Source organism: Drosophila biarmipes, chromosome 3L (assembly GCF_025231255.1).
Source record: "Drosophila biarmipes strain raj3 chromosome 3L, RU_DBia_V1.1, whole genome shotgun sequence".
NCBI classification, from domain to species: domain Eukaryota; kingdom Metazoa; phylum Arthropoda; class Insecta; order Diptera; family Drosophilidae; genus Drosophila; species Drosophila biarmipes.
Window position 1 is genome coordinate 25,263,679 of NC_066613.1, and position 19,688 is coordinate 25,283,366.

At 45.6% G+C, this 19,688-nt stretch overlaps 3 protein-coding genes across 4 annotated transcripts; 1 reads left to right on the forward strand and 2 right to left on the reverse strand.

Moving 5' to 3' along the window:
• Positions 1-1,316: 1,316 nt before the first annotated feature.
• LOC108035260 (uncharacterized) lies at positions 1,317-7,158 on the forward strand. 2 transcript variants are annotated; one of them, XM_017110816.2, is made up of 4 exons: positions 1,317-1,447; positions 1,539-1,623; positions 4,823-4,885; positions 4,946-7,158. In XM_017110816.2, the coding sequence occupies exons 2-4, from the start codon at positions 1,612-1,614 to the stop codon at positions 6,893-6,895; spliced, it is 2,025 nt and encodes a 674-aa protein (XP_016966305.2). In that variant the 5' UTR covers positions 1,317-1,447; positions 1,539-1,611; the 3' UTR covers positions 6,896-7,158. The 2 variants fall into 2 exon arrangements, with proteins under 2 accessions (XP_016966305.2, XP_016966307.2); XM_017110818.2 differs by having other exon boundaries at positions 4,826-4,885.
• A 3,109-nt stretch (positions 7,159-10,267) lies between these two features.
• LOC108035261 (pro-resilin) lies at positions 10,268-12,190 on the reverse strand. Its single transcript, XM_050885774.1, has 2 exons — positions 12,125-12,190; positions 10,268-11,704 (listed from the first exon to the last, which is right to left on the reverse strand). Exons 1-2 carry the CDS (start codon positions 12,188-12,190, stop codon positions 10,268-10,270), a joined length of 1,503 nt encoding a protein of 500 aa, XP_050741731.1.
• Positions 12,191-13,327: 1,137 nt separating this feature from the next.
• Positions 13,328-15,052, reverse strand: LOC108035266 (uncharacterized). The gene is made up of 2 exons (XM_017110824.3): positions 14,971-15,052; positions 13,328-14,877 (listed from the first exon to the last, which is right to left on the reverse strand). The coding sequence occupies exons 1-2, from the start codon at positions 14,971-14,973 to the stop codon at positions 13,435-13,437; spliced, it is 1,446 nt and encodes a 481-aa protein (XP_016966313.2). The 5' UTR covers positions 14,974-15,052; the 3' UTR covers positions 13,328-13,434.
• Between the last annotated feature and the right edge of the window lie 4,636 nt (positions 15,053-19,688).

A 19,688-nucleotide genomic window follows, 5' to 3' on the forward strand; every position in this document is an offset into this window, starting at 1 on the left:
TCGTTCGATTTATGATTATTATTAATAATTGAATTTCTACTTGTCCGACGAGCCGTGAACATAGACCAGCATCTTTTTGTGGCTTTGTTTCGCTTGCAGGGTTTCGTTCGGGCATTAGAGCTTAATTTAATGGAATCAACAATGGAAACCGTTGCTTGATCGATTGTCTAATTTGTCAGCCAAAGGATTAGTACGAAAATCAACATTAATAAGCCATTATAAGCCGCACGAACAAGGTTTTGACCCCACTCCTCCCCTCGATCGCAAAAGGGCGCAGTTCCGCTTGATTGATGAAACAAAACCGAAGCTATTCGATCGGTTTTCACACTTTTAGCCAGCTCCACTTCTACTTCCACTCTGCTGGCGTTCTTTTCCCCGTCATTCAAGCCAACTGCCAACTAAGGTCAGTCAACAGCCCAAATAAAAGCAAATCAAAACAGCTTCAGGTTTGGATTTGGGGAGTTCTTTTTGCACTCCGATCGATATAAAATCAATCAAGGTCATCGCATCTCAACTCACTTCAAACGGTAGCAAAACTGCAAGGCGAAGTGCTTAAAATAGTTTGGCACGCTCGCAAACGTTTTTCGGAAGTCATGAAAAGGTTTTCTTGTTAGCAGCTATAAACAGAAATCAGTTTAATTGAATTGGTAAAATTATTTTTTATGAGTAGGCATTTTTAAAGGTGATCTATTATGGTTTTAAAAAGGCCTACTCATCTTATACATTTTTAAACTAACACTTATTAAAGAACACTTTTTCCTTACCAATCTCTTTATTTCTGCCACTCATCGTTTGGACTATTCTTAACTATTCACTTTCACTTAGATACTTATTTCAGTAAATTCTAGAACCCTAATTTGTTGGCTTATTTTGTTCTTAACCTACCTTTTATGTTTCCCTGTGCCAACCTTTTATTTATTTTTGTAGCTCTGTAAGATCTCAAGGTCGTTGAATTGCTATTTTTGGCGCATAATTATGGCAATTTGTAAGCCAATTTGCGGGGCTCCTTCTGCAGCCCATGAACTCACGGCTTAGACAAGTATTATATCTTGAAGCCAGGGGGAGGAGCTCTGAGATCGATTAGCACCCCGAAGACTGCCTAATTGTGGGTACGCACGAAGATGGAGCTCCAGTTCCGAACACCCTACAGGCGGTGTGGTCTGCAGAGCCGACCGACCCGTCCCACCTGGAATTCATCGGCGGTACGATACGGCTGCACTGCGCATGCGTGGCGGCAGCCGAGCGATTCGGTCGGCCCTCTTCGGCAGCGGTGTCTTATAAATACGCCGGGCGTCGGCGCAGTTTTTGTTATTTGAACTTCAAATTTGCTCGAGATCGCTTCGTCTCGCGCACTCGGCCGCTGGCGAAACGCGCGCGTTTTCTTAGCGTTTTTCTTACAAAAAAAACAACAGCCGCCTTTACCGCGGCGATTTTGTGTGCTTTACAAGTGGGTAGCTGTTTGCCATAAACAGAGTGACTTCTATATAGAACTTTTTTGATGTAAATAAGTGGTGTTCGCAAATATATGTATATTTTAGGTGCTGACGCAAGTTGATCCCCATTCGGTGCTGATTTCGATTCGGAAAACGCGTGTTGCATCACCGCTCGAGAATGAAGATGATGGTGAGTGTGCGATGGTGTTGCAGTGCGAAACGAGTGCACCGAAATGTGCGAACAATCAGGCCATAATCGTAACATTGTGGCGGCTTAGAATCCGAGTCCCAGAAATATTCACACTTTTTTGAGGTGCAGTTGCACGATGCACGTTGCAGTTTTGCCGATGCAGCTTTTGCTGCCTGGGCTGCAGCTCGGCAGTTGGCCTGCTGGCATCCCATGAGTTGTCTGTCAAACAAAATTGCCCAACGCCAAAGAGTTTCTAAAAAGCGACAGCGACGAAAAACAAACAAACTAACCGAACAGAAATAGAAACAAAAAAAGATACTACTCCGCGCCGCTAGTGGAGGAGTCGCATGGTAAATTTGCATAAATGGCGCTACAATTGAAGAAAATCGGTACAAGTACAAATAAAATAACAGAAAACAGCTGGCAGCAGTCATCAGTCAGAGGCAAAGTCGACGACATACACAGAAAGAATAGGAGCATTATCAGGAGAAACTAATTAAAAGAGATTCGAGTTGCAACTGCAATTTATCCTTGTCCGATTTATGATGAAAAAATCATTAAAAATAATGTGTGATTGACATTTATTGATTGAACAATTATTCCTCTTTACCCAAGTATCACGTCATATGATTTATTTATATTGGAGTTCAACTTATTTTTTCGCGGATGTACATCCAGGCGGTTTAATTAATACAAAAGTTATAAATCAGAACTGATACAAAAGCTATTTTGTCTTATTGAATCTTCCTAAATCAAACTGCTAAGAATTTCATTCTTCATCTTATACATTTTAAGATAATGTTCTTCAATAACTATAATCCTTTGGTAATAAAACTAAAGTATTCCAAGTAACCGAATACCACCGATATTTAAATGCAAAACCCCTTAAAAGGAACTCCTAATTTTTCCCTGTGGAGACCTGCGGCAATGGTAACTGCATTGAGTGATTCCGCCGGCTGTAAAACCGAGTCCGCTGCCAATGACTGACTCACTCGAGGGCGACTTCGGAGTTGCGACCGGAAGTGCTCATAACCGACCGACCGCTCCACCCAGCGCTGCGCTGCTCTTCACGCATGCGCGTGTTCTTGGCCATTTCAAGAGCGGCTAAACGGGCCACGAGATTTGGCAATAAGCTGTTGTCGGCCTCCTGAGGCTGCTGAATGGGCCTGAGTGAGTCAATGGGTGCCCAGAACCAGAGTTGGGCAACTATAATTAACGCCGAGCGCGAGCGCCAAACTGCTTCCCCCAAGGTCGTCACACCACATATAAATAGATGTGCTGGCTCTGGCTTTTTTCTATTTTTATGAGATTTCTCACGCCTCAATTGTGACAATTAACGCCCCCCGTTTCGCGGCATTTGTCGCCCAAATTGTCTATGGTTTTGGCTTTTTTCGTATCTTTGTTTGGAGCAAGAGCCAAGGAAAATGACTCGACATGATCAGCAGGGCAGACTCAGATTCGGATTCTGCTGAAAAAGTTCCCGGGGCGGGCGCACCTCCAGCGGCAGACCTCACCCACTTTACACACTCCTCAAGCCGCACAGAGAATTATGCCACTCAAGATGACGCCGCAAATTCGGACAGGTCTTTTGTAATGGGTGCTTTAATTACGAGCTTGTAGACTGGTATGGTGAAACATTCAATTAAGGTCAGCAGGAAAACGGATGTGTATCTGAGCCATGTTCGATTTGGATTGACCGAAAACACAAGAAGACTCATCGGGGGCATCATTACCGTCTTGGGCATATTCTAAATAGATATTAGAAAACATAATCCGACTACGCCCCGACAATCGCGGGTATTATTCATGTTGTGCGACACCTGCGTGCGTTACTGCCATAAAAAAGATTTCAACACAGAGACTTAATTGGGTTCTGACTTTAATGGACATACACATCTCAGCGCGAGTTGTCAACTAATATCGCAACCGAGACCCAAATTATACGCGGCTAGAACTAGTTTCCTGGGGTGGCTGTGATTCTTGCCACAAGTTGTAAGCAGATTGGCAAATCCGCTGGAATTTAAGGCCCGACAGCTGACAAGCAGCTCGAGTATCTCTCAAGTGGCATTTTTCCATAACAATCTATCAAAAAGAGACTCTCTGCCGTGTTGAACAAAAAAGTAACATAAATCCATAGAAACATAAGAACATTGCGTGGGATGCTTTAAACTATTTCCATTGGATTGAGATGATCTCGCTATCTGGCTCGCCTTTTGTTCCATTTTTTATATAATATTCTGTTTTTTGCTGGCATTGTCTCGATTCAATTAGGGTTTCATGTTAATGGCCAACCGTTAACGACTTTTCTGACTTGAAGCGCACTCATAGAAGCCGTTTAAGTTTATTTTTAGTTTCATTTTGGCCAAATTTATGTGTTTCAATTTGAGAAATGGAATTCCGGGTTCCAAAGATTGTTTTTGCCACGAGATAAAGGTTTCTCTTTCCAAGTCTCTTATCTACGGCTTAATTAGTGCTCGGCAAATTGCTGGTTTCGTATTTACATAAATCCAAGCGAGTGGAGGGATTTCCATCCAATTTGATTTCAGCATCTTCTCGGGTTTATCGAACCGGTCGGCGTGACTTTGCCATCAAACGGTAGGCAGTGTTTTCGTCTGTCCACGAGGCCATTCACACTTGCCACGTATTTAGAACAGTTCTAGGCGGTCCAGATTGGCTTCCAACCGAATCTCGCTGCGATCCGCCGTCCACTGTCGAGTGGCAGATGCGCTGACCCTGACTCCGAGTGTTGCCCGTGGCCGCTGCCAGTTAATAGATGTAAACTATTTTTTAATGCAACCACATGCGGGCTGTTCGGCCCACCTCTGCCAATAATCAATCAACTCGCTGGCAATTAGCGCTCAAAAATGCGTTTGATTTGGCTTTAGACTTGTTAATCAATATTGCGCGTTGCGTAGAGAGCCTTCGATGAAGGCGACCCAAGTGGACTATGCCGAATTCTTGGCCAAAATCGATGGTGTCAACAGCTGGCACAGCCATTTGCCAAAAGTTCGAGCCTTAATTGTATACGGAAATTTTCGATGCTTTGACGGCACTGAAAATGGCCATAAACGGCCGAGGCCCACGTAGATATTGTCAGTGACTTCGACTAAATATAAATATAAATGTCCAAGACTTTGACTTAAGACCATTAAGCTATTCGACAACCAATCACTAATCACAATCTTTGTTTACTTTTCAGCAGCTTCGTGTGCTTAGCCTGGCTTTGATCGCCCTAAGCCAGTGCTACCTTACTGAGGCCCAGGTAAGATATCGATGATAGCTCATTAATCTTGGCGTACTTAGCTAATTGATTGCCTCGCAGGGCTACGACTATCCCCAGCCGAAGGTGCCCTTCAACGATGGGTACTCGTACCCCCAGCCAGCCATACCCTTCCCACCACCAGCCCCGAAGGAGGTGGTGAGCAGTGGCTACTCCTATCCACAGCCGGAGATTCCGTTCCCACCACCACTGCCCAAGTACACGCCGCCAGTGCAGCAGATCATTCCGCAGGAGCCCAAGCTGGTCAGTGGATACTCCTATCCCAAGCCAGCGGTTCCGTTCCCACCACCCACGCAGCCACCACAGATCAGGGTCACCTCGCCGCCGGCCACCGAAGGATACGCCTACCCCACGCCCTCGATTCCTTTCCCACAGCCCAAGCAAGGATACGATTACCCCAAGCCCGCTGTCCCGTTCCCACCACCCACAGCTCCGCCACAGAAATACCTGCCCCCAGTGACCACAACTCCTGCTCCACCACCACCGCCACCGCCGACAAAGAAGTACCTGCCACCTGTCCAGGTGAAGCAGGGCTACGATTATCCCAAGCCGGCCATTCCATTCCCACCACCAACGGCTCCGCCACAGAAATACTTGCCACCTGTAACCACCACGGCCGCACCTCCACCACCACCCCCTACCATCAAATACCTGCCTCCACCACAAGTGAAGCAGGGCTACGATTACCCGAAGCCCGCCATTCCCTTCCCACCACCAACAAACCCACCACAGAAATACCTGCCTCCGGTTGTGCCCACCAGCCCACCTGTGCCCAAATACATTCCCCCACCCACTCCCACCTACATTCCCCCACCACCAAAGAAGCAGGGATACGACTATCCCAAGCCCGCCATTCCATTCCCACCACCCACTGCGCCACCACAAAAGTACCTGCCTCCCGTAACCACAACACAAGCGCCACCACCTCCACCACCACCGAAGTATCTGCCGCCACCACAGGTGAAGCAGGGATACGACTATCCCAAGCCAGCCATTCCATTCCCACCACCAACGGCTCCGCCACAGAAATACTTGCCACCTGTAACCACCACTAAAGCACCTACACCACCACCACCTACCGTGAAGTACCTACCTCCACCACAGGTGAAGCAAGGTTACGATTACCCCAAGCCCGCCGTTCCATTCCCACCACCAACGAATCCACCACAGAAATACTTGCCACCTGTTGTGCCCACAACCCCACCACAGCCCAAGTACTTGCCACCCCCAAAGCCAACTAAACCACCACAGCCAAAATACTTGCCACCTCCTCAGCCAAAACTGGGCTATGATTACCCGAAGCCCGCCATTCCATTCCCACCACCCACTAACCCACCGCAGAAATACCTGCCACCTGTTGTGCCCACGTCTCCACCGCAGCCTAAGTACTTGCCACCCGTGAAGCCAACAAACCCACCGCAGCCCAAGTATCTGCCACCCCCGCAACCCAAGTCTGGATATGATTATCCCAAGCCCGCCATTCCATTCCCACCACCAACCAACCCACCACAGAAGTACCTGCCACCAGTGATCCCGACTTCACCTCCTGTGCCAAAATACTTGCCTCCTACCAGTCCACCTACTCCAAAGTACCTGCCACCTGTCCAGGTGAAGCAGGGCTACGACTATCCCAAGCCCACCGTTTCATTCCCGCCACCCACTGCCCCACCACAGAAGTATTTGCCGCCTGTGACCACAACTCAAGCACCGCCACCACCACCACCCCCCACATCCAAGTACCTACCTCCACCACAGGTGAAGCAGGGCTACGACTATCCCAAGCCCGCCATTCCCTTCCCACCACCCACGAATCCTCCGCAGAAGTACCTGCCCCCCGTCGTACCCACAAGTCCGCCCACCCCCAAGTACCTGCCACCCCCTCAGGTGAAGCAGGGCTACGACTACCCCAAGCCAGTCATTCCATTCCCACCACCCGCCCCCAAATCCGAGGGCTACTCCTATCCGAAGCCGGCGATCGCATTCGACTTCTAAAATATCATCCATCGATCGGCCACTCATCACTGGTTAAATGACACAATTGCCTCTGTGTGCGCATAGTGATCCTTAGGAACGTACGAAATTGAATAATTGTAATTAACTGTAATATTTAATTTAATACTTATTTTTAATGATGTACCGGGTACCTTGCCTGCGGACTCTCGAATCGAACTTAGTCATTAAAATATGTTTATTAAATTTATGTTTTAACGATTACGCAATGCTGCCGAATTAAAAACGACAATGTGAATGTTAAAGTGGAGTCTTTAATCGGGCGAACGGTAAGGGTATTCCAGAGTCAGGAAACGCATAACAAAACGAACCCATTATATATGTGATATTTTAATGAGATAAATCGTATTATAATGAAGGGATGTCAAAAAACAAAAAGTTTAAAACTTTAGCCCCGTAACATATAAAATAATTGATTTATCGAACTATGGGGTATACCGTACATCTTTCAGGGTGGTTAGTGAGGGAGTTTACCTTCTCCAATTATTTTTCTCTTAAATTTTACCTTATTTACCTAAATAGTTTAAATTATTTATTATACAAATTTACATGTGGCTTAATTTACAATTTCCATTGGAGAATATGCAATGCTAAATAAATTGGGGCAAAACAATCTACGTCCACATACTTTTAGGCAAACAAATTTATATAAATTACGCTTCTAGAAAGTATGGTACAATCTGCCCTTATAAAGTATGCCACGAATTATGTTTTAAACTAGGATCTTAAACCAAAAGTAATTGTTAATTAAAAAAAATTAATTTGGTAAAATTAAATAAAATCTTTCACTTTAGAATAATAGAGAATTCAACCACAAATTCATAGAGGTATGCCAATCAAACTCCAGTAACACAAGTTATGGAATCCAGAAGTGCAGTTCTGGGTTCCCATTCCGGAAGACATTGGAAGTACGTATTAATCTGACATGTGAATGGGCTAAAATTTTGACCCTCTTGTAATTGAAATGTTTGACTGTTGAATAATAGAGAATTCAACCACAAACTCATAGAGGTATCCCACATCAAAATCGGATCCCAGTAACACAAGTTATGGAATCCAGAAGTGCAGTTCTGGGTTCCCATTCCGGAAGACATTGGAAGTACGTGTTAATCTGACATGTGAATGGGCTAAAATTTTGACCCTCCTGTAATTGAAGTATTTAAGTGTTGAATAATAGAGAATTTAACCACAAACTTATAGAGGTATCCCACATCAAAATCAAATCCCAGTAACTCAAGTTATGGAATTTAGAAGTGCAGTTCTGGGCTCCCATTCTGGAAGCCATTGGAAGCAGGTATTAATCTGACATGTGAATGGGCTAAAATTTTGACCCTCCTGTAATTGAAATATTTAAGTGTTGAATAATAGAGAATTCAACCACAAACTCATAGAGGTATCCCACATCAAAATCGGATCCCAGTAACTCAAGTTATGGAATCTAGAAGTGCAGTTCTGGGTTCCCATTCTGGAAGCCATTGGAAGCAGGTATTAATCTGACATGTGAATGGCCTAAAATTTTGACCCTCTTGTAATTGAAATGTTTGACTGCTGAATAATAGAGAATGCAACAACAAACTCATAGAGGTATCCCACATCAAAATCGGAATCCAGAAACTCGAGTTATGGAATCTGGAAGTGCAGTTTTGGGTTCCCATTCTGGAAGCCATTGGAAGCAGGTATTAATCTGACATGTGAATGGCCTAAAATTTTGACCCTCTTGTAATTGAAATGTTTGACTGCTGAATAATAGAGAATGCAACCACAAACTCATAGAGGTATCCCACATCAAAATCGGAATCCAGAAACTCGAGTTATGGAATCTGGAAGTGCAGTTTTGGGTTCCCATTCTGAAAGCCATTGGAAGCACGTATTAATCTGACATGTGAATGGGCTAAAATTTTGACCCTCCTGTAATTGAAGTATTTAAGTGTTGAATAATAGAGAATTTAACCACAAACTTATAGAGGTATCCCACATCAAAATCAAATCCCAGTAACTCAAGTTATGGAATTTAGAAGTGCAGTTCTGGGCTCCCATTCTGGAAGACATTGGAAGCAGGTATTAATCTGACATGTGAATGGCCTAAAATTTTGACCCTCTTGTAATTGAAATGTTTGACTGCTGAATAATAGAGAATGCAACCACAAACTCATAGAGGTATCCCACATCAAAATCGGAATCCAGAAACTCGAGTTATGGAATCTGGAAGTGCAGTTTTGGGTTCCCATTCTGAAAGCCATTGGAAGCAGGTATTAATCTGACATGTGAATGGGCTAAAATTTTGACCCTCCTGTAATTGAAGTATTTAAGTGTTGAATAATAGAGAATTCAACCACAAACTCATAGAGGTATCCCACATCAAAATCGGATCCCAGTAACTCAAGTTATGGAATCTAGAAGTGCAGTTCTGGGTTCCCATTCTGGAAGCCATTGGAAGCACGTATTAATCTGACATGTGAATGGGCTAAAATTTTGACCCTCCTGTAATTGAAGTATTTAAGTGTTGAATAATAGAGAATTCAACCACAAACTCATAGAGGTATCCCACATCAAAATCGGATCCCAGTAACTCAAGTTATAGAATCTAGAAGTGCAGTTCTGGGTTCCCATTCTGGAAGCCATTGGAAGCAGGTATTAATCTGACATGTGAATGGGCTAAAATTTTGACCCTCTTGTAATTGAAATGTTTGACTGTTGAATAATAGAGAATTCAACCACTAATTCATAGAGGTATCCCACATCAAAATCTGGAAATTTTAACTCAAGTTATGGAATCTAGAAGTGCAGTTTTGGGTTCCCAGTCTGAAAGCCATTGGAAATAAGATATAATGTCATGTGAATGGTCTAATTCATTTAAAAATCGAGATTCAATAATTGAGTTTACTGAGTTTAAATGAAAGGGGACTTCAATCATAATGATCATGCCAGCCGAAAAGTATGCTAATAACAAAAACGAAAAAGTAAGCGTTGACTTTGAACTTGACGCTTGGAACGACAATGCACTTGTCGAACAAAAAATTAATTTCGGATCATTAAACGAGTTTCCGCATCTTGGGCTGAACTAGTTTTTCAGCGGTTGGATCGTCTCCGCTTGACGACAGCTCCGCATTAATGCTTAATAATCGGCAGCCTTAATGGCCTAAGCTTTATACTTTATTATGCAATACGATGGTTAAACAAATAGGTGTGCTACCAGCATCTGAGTTTCCTGTTCTCAGAATATTAATAAGGCAGGAGGGAGTATTTTTCAATATATTTATTAATTTTGACTTTCTCAATTTCGTTCCCCAAGGAGAAACCCAGAGTCAAATAACTCGATTTGACTGGGTTGTTGCTGGGGTATCGTTGGAGCCTCTAGTAACGGTGACGGCGGAGGACCACACGACGCTGGGTCTTGTAGCGGTATCCATCGTTGGAGGAGTAGGAGTGGGCGGGCTCAGAGGCGGCGGTCTCGTAGCTCTCAGCGGGGGCGGAGTAGGAAGCAGCTGGGGTGGCGTAGGATGCAGCTGGGGCAGAAGCTGCTCCGGAGTAGTACTCGGGGGCGGAGTAGCTCTGGGCGGGGGCAGAGTAGGAGACAGCTGGAGCAGAAGCAGCAGCGGTGTAGGTGGCAGCTGGGGCAGAGTAGCTCTGGGCAGGGGCGGAGTAGGACACAGCTGGAGCAGAAGCGGCAGCGGAGTAGGAGACAGCGGGAGCGGAGTAGCTCTGGGCGGGGGCGGAGTACACAGGAGCGGGGGCAGAGGCTGCTGGGGGCAGGTAGTCGTTGGAGGGCAGGTGGCTCACATCACGACGGTGGCGACGGAGGACCCTGCGCTTCTGGGTCTTGTAGCGGTATCCATCGTTGGCCGAGAAGGAGTGGGCAGGAGCAGAGGCAGCGGTCTCGTAGCTCTCAGCGGGGGCGGAGTAGGAGGCAGCTGGGGCAGAGGCAGCAGCGGAGTAGGTGGCAGCTGGGGCAGAGTAGCTCTGGGCAGGAGCCGAGTAGGAGACAGCCGGGGCAGAGGCAGCAGCGGTGTAGGTCTGGGCGGGAGCCGAGTACACTGGAGCGGGGGCAGAGGCTGCGGGGGGCAGGTACTCACTGGACGGGGCAGAGGCGGCTCCCTGGAAGGGGGGCAGGTAGTCGTTGGAGGGCACACCACGACGGTGACGGCGGAGGACCACGCGCTTGTGGGTCTTGTAGCGGTATCCATCGTTGGCCGAGAAGGTGTGGGCGGGCTCGGAGGCGGCGGTCTCGTAGCTCTCACCAGAGTAAGAGGCAGCGGGAGCGGCGTAGGACACAGCTGGAGCAGAGGCAGCAGCGGAGTAGGTGGCAGCAGGGGCGGAGTAGGAGGCAGCTGGGGCAGCGTAGGACACAGCTGGGGCAGAAGCGGCAGCGGTGTAGGTGGCAGCAGGAGCCGAGTAGCTCTGGGCGGGAGCAGCGTAGGACACAGCTGGAGCGGATGCGGCAGCGGTGTAGGTGGCAGCAGGAGCCGAGTAGCTCTGGGCGGGAGCAGCGTAGGACACAGCTGGGGCAGAAGCGGCGGCGGAGTAGGTGGCAGCTGGGGCAGAGTAGGAGGCAGCTGGGGCAGCGTACGACACCGCTGGAGCAGAGGCAGCGGCGGAGTAGCTGGACTCAACCGGGGCGGAGTAGGAGGCAACTGGGGCCGAGGCCTCTACGCTGTAGCTGGAAGCCGGAGCGGAGTAGGAGGCCACCGGGGCGGAGGCTGCTCCACGGCTGGGAGGCAGGTACTGGCTCGATGGCAGATGGCTGACATCGGCGGCCACGGCGGCGATGAAGGCGCAGAACAAGAAGAATTTCTGCAATGGGAGAAGAGCAACACTCATTAGCTGGTTATCCTGGTGGTGGAGCCATAATCCTGGCTAGTACCATTTTGCTGGGTGCTCGGCTGTCCAGTTGGAAGGTACAAGTGGAAGTGATGCCTTTAACCGTGTTCTGCCGCTTATTTATATGATTCTAATCACCGGCCTGCGGCAGGAAATTTGCATTTGGCTATTTAATTTATGAATTTGTATTTAGTGACACCGCCAAAAACATATCCATTATAGTTTTGCAATCAGGTTTGCAACGGGTTTCGCGCTCTGCTCAACTCCAGCACACGATCATGATCCAATGTTTGGGGAGTCCCCCCTTTCCCCCGGCCAAGCGATCCAACGGCCACTTAATATTTCAAATATATTTCGCCAATACTCAGTGGCCAAGATCAGGTTCCATTGCACCCCCCCTCCGCACTTGCCAATTTCTCCCAGGCCAACGCGTGCCGATTCTGATCCACTCCGGCTCATTTTGCCTAATTATCGAAAATTATATTGTGGCTTAATCAACTGGACGCTGTCGGGTTCTATGACTCCGGGTAATAAAAGCAGATGTTCGGTTGCGGAGCGGAGAAAAGGCCAAAAACAGTTGGTAAAAGAGCGAAATGACAGCCGAAAAAGGCAATCAAATTGCGGAAATAAATCACATCTCAATGCCGAAACAATAGATCTGACTGTTGAAGCCAATTCTGTGTCAAAGCCTGAATGAAAACCTGTACAAAAGGAACCGATTGTGCTTTTGGAAAAATTCAATTCAGACTGATTTTATCTAAGGAAATCATGAAATAACAATAAATAGATCTAATCTATTAAATTACTATCAGGTTATAAAAACTAAAGTCTTCTGCAAAAATATTATATTAAATATTTAAGAAAGGGTAATAATATTTAGTCTAAAGGTCCTAATAAGATTGAATTACTTTCACTTTTATTATGTGATTCTCAATAAGCATTAAGCACTTACGATGAGTTTTAATACCATTCATTATACCTTGAGTTTTGTAGGTGAGCGGTCTTAATACCTCAAGCAGACTTCAACTTTTTGAAGATGAGTTTGCGGAAGCTAGGCAAAAATAGTATCGGAATTATTCGATTATGTGTCATTGTTTTGTTTGCCTAAGCCCACGTTCTTGTTATTATAATAAGATCATGAAATATTTTATTTCTTCAAGCAAGAACACTTTTTAAGGGTTTTCAAATATAGAAACCACTAAAATAGGCGTGGGCAAGTCAACACTCTTAGGCCCTTTGCAGGTAAGACCCTGTCGTGATTATAATTGTTATAGGACTAAAAAAAACTTGCTTAAATCTTTCTTCAAGGTTAAGATACTGGTTGCGGATAAATTAATGGTTGAGATGTTACGCTAAATTGGGCTGGCTCTATCACTGTGTTTTAAATTTCCTAAAAAAATTATGATATATGCATCCCACATTATATGAAAAAGAGAATCACAAGTACAAGAAGAGGGTTCTTTATAGTTCACCGATGTCCTATGTCGAAAAGTGAACGAGGTTTCATCATGTTTTCTGCTAAATCTTTAGATATTTTAAAAATATATTGTTCCTACTTCAAATCAATCAAAACACCTTGTATTTATGGATTCGTTATCGTATTATTGTATTTGTTTGAATGAAAAGGAGGTATTCTAATAGTAGGGTCTGCACTCCAAAATGAGGGCAACTCGATCACCTAGTGAAGCCGTTATCGCATCTTTTTAGTGGCGGCGGATCACAACGCGCTTGTGGGTCTTGTAGCGGTAGCCATCGTCAGCCAGGACATGGGCGGGGGCAACCTCGACGGTGTTCTCCACGGGGGCCAAGTACTCGTTGGAAGGAGCCACCGGGGGCAGGTACTCGTTGGACAGCTCGTTCACATCACGACGGTGACGGCGGAGCACAACGCGCTTGTGGGTCTTGTAGCGGTAGCCATCATCAGCCAGGACGGTCTCGGGGGCAGCCTCAACGGGAGCCAGGTACTCGTTGGAGGGAGCAACGGCCTCCTGGACGGGGGGCAAGTACTCGTTGCTCAGCTCGTTAACATCACGACGGTGGCGACGGACAACCACGCGCTTGTTGGTCTTGTAACGGTAGCCATCATCGGCCAGGACGGTCTCGGGGGCAGCCTCAACGGGAGCCAAGTACTCGTTGGAAGGAGCAACTGGGGGCAGGTACTCGTTGGACAGTTCGTTCACATCACGACGGTGGCGACGGTAGACGACGCGACGGTGGGTCTTGTAGCGGTAGCCATCATCGGCCAGCTCATGGGCGGGCTCGGCCTCAATCTCGACGGGAGCGGGGGCAGCCAACTGGACGGGGGCGGCGATCTGGACGGGAGCAGGAGCTGGGGCAGCAACCTGGACGGGGGCAGACACTGGGGGCAGGTACTCGTTGGTGGGAGCGGCAGCCTGGACAGGGGGCAGGTACTCGTTGGAGGGCAGGTGGCTCACATCACGACGGTGACGGCGGAGCACAACGCGCTTGTTGGTCTTGTACCGGTAGCCATCATCGGCCAGGATGGTCTCGGGGGCAGCCTCAACGGGAGCCAAGTACTCGTTGGAAGGAGCAACTGGGGGCAGGTACTCGTTGGACAGCTCGTTCACATCACGACGGTGACGGCGGAGCACCACGCGCTTGTGGGTCTTGTAACGGTAGCCATCATCAGCAAGAACGGTCTCGGGAGCAGCCTGAACCTCCACTGGGGGCAGGTACTCGTTGGAGGGAGCGGCAGCCTGGACAGGGGGCAGGTACTCGTTGGACAGCTCGTTCACATCACGACGGTGACGGCGGAGAACCACGCGCTTGTTGGTCTTGTAACGGTAGCCATCATCGGCCAGGACGGTCTCGGGGGCAGCCTCAACGGGAGCCAAGAACTCGTTGGAAGGAACAACTGGGGGCAGGTACTCGTTGGACAGTTCGTTGACATCACGACGGTGGCGACGGAGCACCACACGGCGGTGGGTCTTGTAGCGGTAGCCATCGTCGGCGAGCTCATGGGCTGGGGCAGCCTCCACCTCCTGGGCGACAGGGGGCAGGTACTCGTTGCTGGGGCCAGCGATGATCTGCTGCTCCTGGACGGGAGGCAGGTACTCGTTGGAGGGCAGGTGGCTGACATCGGCAGCCACGGCTGCGATCACGGCGAAGGCGACCAGGAAGAGTTTCTGCAAGAAGCGGAGGGCAAGATGGTTAGTGGGCTAAGTCCTTCAGTGGTGACCGGATATCTGCAAGGTTTGTGTTCCGAATCGAAGTCGTACCATTTTGTCCGTTGAGTTGCTTGTTCACAGCAGTAAAACCGAAACTCTAATGAGGAATACGCAGAACCTTTGGGTATTTATACAGATTCTCCGCTCTTCGCTGGCCATTACAGAGCTGGCTTTTTCGGCCCTCTGCCCACGAAAAACACGTCGCTGCCGACGCCGGCGTCTGTAAATTTGCACGATTTTGGCTTTGGCTTCGCGCGGCTGCGGGTTCTAAGCCTCTCTTTTGCGGCTCAAACGCAGCTTGGCCAACACGATCACACGCTCGAGAGCAGTTGATGGCTAAAAAAAAGTTTAATGGCCAAAATCGTTCGCACGGATTCTCTTAATTGTTTTATTTAATCATATGCAAAAGATTTGATGGACATCAACGTTTTGGACAAGTCGAGCGCGCACAAACACATCGACACATGCGTGTTAACTTGGCTCTCTCATCTTGTTTACACCCCTTTGTGTCGGTTTTGCTTACCTTGTTTCATTCAAGCCGCCTCGGAATTGCGCTCGATTTAAATTCAAATGATGAGTTATATGTTTCAATCAAGTTCGCTCACTTCAATAGATCCGAGACCCCGGCTGAAAGTCGATTATTTTGATCGCAGCCTCTTCTCTTTGTGGCGATGTCGTCGCCGTCCATTAATCAACAAGTAGGAACTGACCAAGAGAAGCATTCAATTTTTGGAAATATGATATAATTATGCCTGATGCCTACGAACTCCTCGAGTTTGTAAACATAATGCCGGATATTGGACTAAGAGCTCTTGAGGTTTGCCTTTTGTGAACCTGGATAACTATTTATATCTTGCGGATGCAAGCTTCTTAAAGATTCAGTTTTATTTTATTTATAGGTATGAGTTTTGTCTTTATTCTAAGTAGTGAATTCTCTGACCTACTTATTTGTAAATGCTTATATTCATAAATGTAAAAGAAATCACTTTTATTTAAATACATCTATTTTTTAAATGTATATCACCCAATTGGGGAACAACACACTTTATCCCAATTTCACCCAGATTTGGCATTTGATTTTGAACTGATTCTTGAGACACTCCTGTTTGAAACCTCTTACCAAGAGTATTATTTAAAAACATGCACATGCATCAGTTGTTGAAATAAATCAAGTAAAGTTCTTTGCACCTCTGCTTATTTACTTCAGCTTATTTATGAGTATATTTAATTTGAACGCCACGCTTCAGCTGATAAAAGGGGATCAAATGTTCAAATCACAATTATTTATGCGTTTTGAAGAGGAGGGCAGGCCATCAATTCAACCCAATCAATTTGTAGACTGCAGCTACTTTTCAGTTTTGATTAATGATAAATTTGTAGAGGGCGAGTACATGGTTTTATGGCCGCAGTATTTGCAACACCAAGTCTAAAAAAGATCTCAGTAATCATGAAGCAAGGCTCGTTAGAGGTGCTAGGAACTAATCGGTTCCGTAAAACTGAAGGATAAACTATGACTAACCGCCGCTGCTGATCGATTCTGCGAATGATCGCAATAAAACTTGGACTGTGGATGGGTCAAAGTAGAGCTGCGAAAGTCAAGGCCATCTATCTATGGGGTAACTGGGTGTCCGAGAGATATTGATGGGATTGTGGGATGATGGTGATGGATGGTTGTCACGCGCCACCAATCTGCACCTCGTGGCTCTCAGAAGACCCCAAAGCCAAAGTCTTTATAGCACCAGTTTGGCTAATTAACGCGGCGCTCATAAAGAAGTTGCTTAGTATCAAATAACAACTATATCATTTTTCCTATTTTCAAATGCATTAAAATTTAGAGCCTTAGAATACTAGTTTTCTGTTCTCCATTGTTTGCCTGAGATAAATCATTTCATTTCCTGTGTTGTGTGTATGCAGCACTAAAAAAGAGTCACAAACTGCGAGTATTAACGAGCTGAATTTATGGCTTTGCCAATTTACATTTTAATCACTGGCAGAATGGCCTGTTCTAGCATCTTCTGTTCCTATTTCTAGAGCTATACTATGGTCCAGTTGCCCATAAGTGTTCTACACGCATGCTGCCAGTCAATAGATCACGATAAGCCGACCAACGCATCATCCTCATCTGCTTAGTATGATTATCCATCAGTAGTAGTTCGGTGAGCCGGTCCGAACACTTAAGAGTTCCATTTCGGATCGGTGTTTATGCCAAAAACTAGCAAAATATGCAAATTAGTGAATGGCAGCCGGGGTCCCATATACATTCGCCGCATAGAATGGGACAAAATCGCATCACAATGGCCACAGACAACACTTAAAATTGTCATCTCGGCTTAATAAGTAAGCGTGGGCCCCGAATTGGCGTAACCCACAAAAAGCCAGCGGGAGAGTGGTCCGGCGAAAGGAGACGACTGATTGTGTTATCGGATAATGGATAATGGATGGGCCCGCTGGATCGGACTCCCCAAATGGAGTTTCCGAAACGCACGATATTCCAGATTCAGTCTGGCTTCGACTCTGCCTTTGCATAATCCCACAGGCCGCGTCGCTCTGTCTAACAAAAACCATTTCGCTGTGGCTTAATTTATGCAAATTCTATTCCAATTAATATTATGGCCATTCGATTTTTTGCCATATCTGTGAGCTTAGCAGGCGGCGACTTCTTTCCCGTGGCTGCTGCCTTTCCTTTGTCTTAGTCTTCGTGTTTTGGCCGGCATAGTCGCACGCGCTAGTTAATTTAGTTTTTAAGATACTCTAATGGAGGAGAATTTCTTTAAATCGAAGAAACACTACGCCAAACCATACTTATATGGAATTAAAGTTTATTTTATAAATTCATTTACAAATTGAATTGATTGTATGAACATCTCAAAAAATGATCAGCAAAATAATAAAATTATTTAAAAATTCAATTTTAAATATATATGTTTATAAACCGAATTCCATACAAAAATTATAATAAGTATTATTTACCTGAAATTTATATTTCTTATGGAAATATAATCTATGAATTAAAATTAAAAAATGTTAGTTTTTCTATGATATTGTTTTGATTGGAATTATTTTTTTTCAAAATAATTATTTTTTGCCAAACCGAAGAGTAAAAGGCTGTCGGTTTAGAAAGTATATAGTCCCCACTACCCAGGTACACGTTTTAGTCTTTTATGATAAATTTAACGTTTTTCGGCCGGTGATGCTCTTTTTTCATTTAACTAAAATGTATGATAAATCATTCTGGAAACCCGTTTTCAAATCGCCCCACTCTTCTGAGCCGGCGACTAGAAAGTGCCACCACCGCCATGAAGCGCATCTCCAGAGCTCAGAAAACAAAACAAACCCGAAAAGCCAAAATTTAATAATAAAAAAAAACAATCGCTAGGCAACAGGGCAGCAAAAAACAAAAATATCTGCGCACACTTTTAACACTCGGCTCGGGGCCAATAAATAATGGATACGCGTGGCAGTCGAAATTTGGCAAGTTCCTTTCATGTAATTCTGATTTCGATTCTAATTCTGATTCTGTGGTGCTGCCCGCGGCTCATCGAGTGCTTTTCTGTTTGATGGCTGATCGAAACATAAGGTCCGAAGTGCGATTGGTCTTGAAAATGTATTTTCGGTTGTGGGCTGTCTAAAATTAATTATGTGGCTGCCAAGTGCTGAAAATTAATCATCCCAGCATGTGGAGCTCTTCGATTTCTTCGGCTATGTTTAACGGATGACGCAAGGCGGAGTTACACGCGATCGGATTAGTTCTGATCCGAAAACTCTTTAGGCGCAGAGTTCTAGCTTTAAGTTGCCCATCTGGCGAGGCATTAAATAATGGATACACGCGAAGAAATTCATATAAATATTCTCTTTCTTGATTTCTTCTGACTTTTGATAATAAAGAAAACTTGTTTTATTATCGCAGATTGAATATTCATTTCAAACAAATATGCAAAGCCGCTGACAAGTAATTAAATTTAAGTCTTTGGTTTTTAGTTGAGCTGCATAAGCATTTGTGATATAAATTTTATTCTTAGTAGAGTAGGTTCATCCTTCGAAAATTGAATTAAAAGAGGAAAATCCCAAATTTGTTTTTGTGGGCTGAATAGGGGCGTTAACATTTTTTTGTTTTTATATTTAAAATGGTAATATCATATTTTTATTAGAAATCAAAATCTCTTCTATGGTTTTCTGCAGTGCCGTTAGAAAATCATTAAATGATGGACCGCAATGTGTGATGGTAACAATTGCCGAAGAAGCGGGTGACTTGCGGATCATTGAACTCCGCGATGAACCCACTCACTCGCTTTGCATAGCCGCAGCCACAAGCCCGCGAAATTCGCACAGACATCATCCAAAATTTATTTCTGTAATCAGCGGGCTTTGAGTGGCCTAGCGGTGTCCGTTAATTTTATGCCAAGCCGAGCTCCTCCGCAGAGTTTGATCCGAAAGCTTGCCATAAATTATTTTAATTTAATTTTTATTTAGCCCTGTTGCGGCCATTTGGCTCACTTAAGCGGGCAAATTTCGCCGGGAGAAGTGCGCTGATTTATGGAGCGCAGCTAATAGCTTTCTATGGGCCGTGTATTAGGTCAAGAGCCGAGCAGGTCGGCTAATCCGCTCTGACCTACAGTTGGCCAAAAATAGAGGCACATGCGGACAATGGGCAGCCCGCAGTTGATTTAGCAGGCCACTCGCTAATATTGACATTGATTGGCGAATTCGAACATTACTAAGACCCGCCTTAGTCTGCCAAAAATAAAAGTTAGTAATAATCATAACAAAAA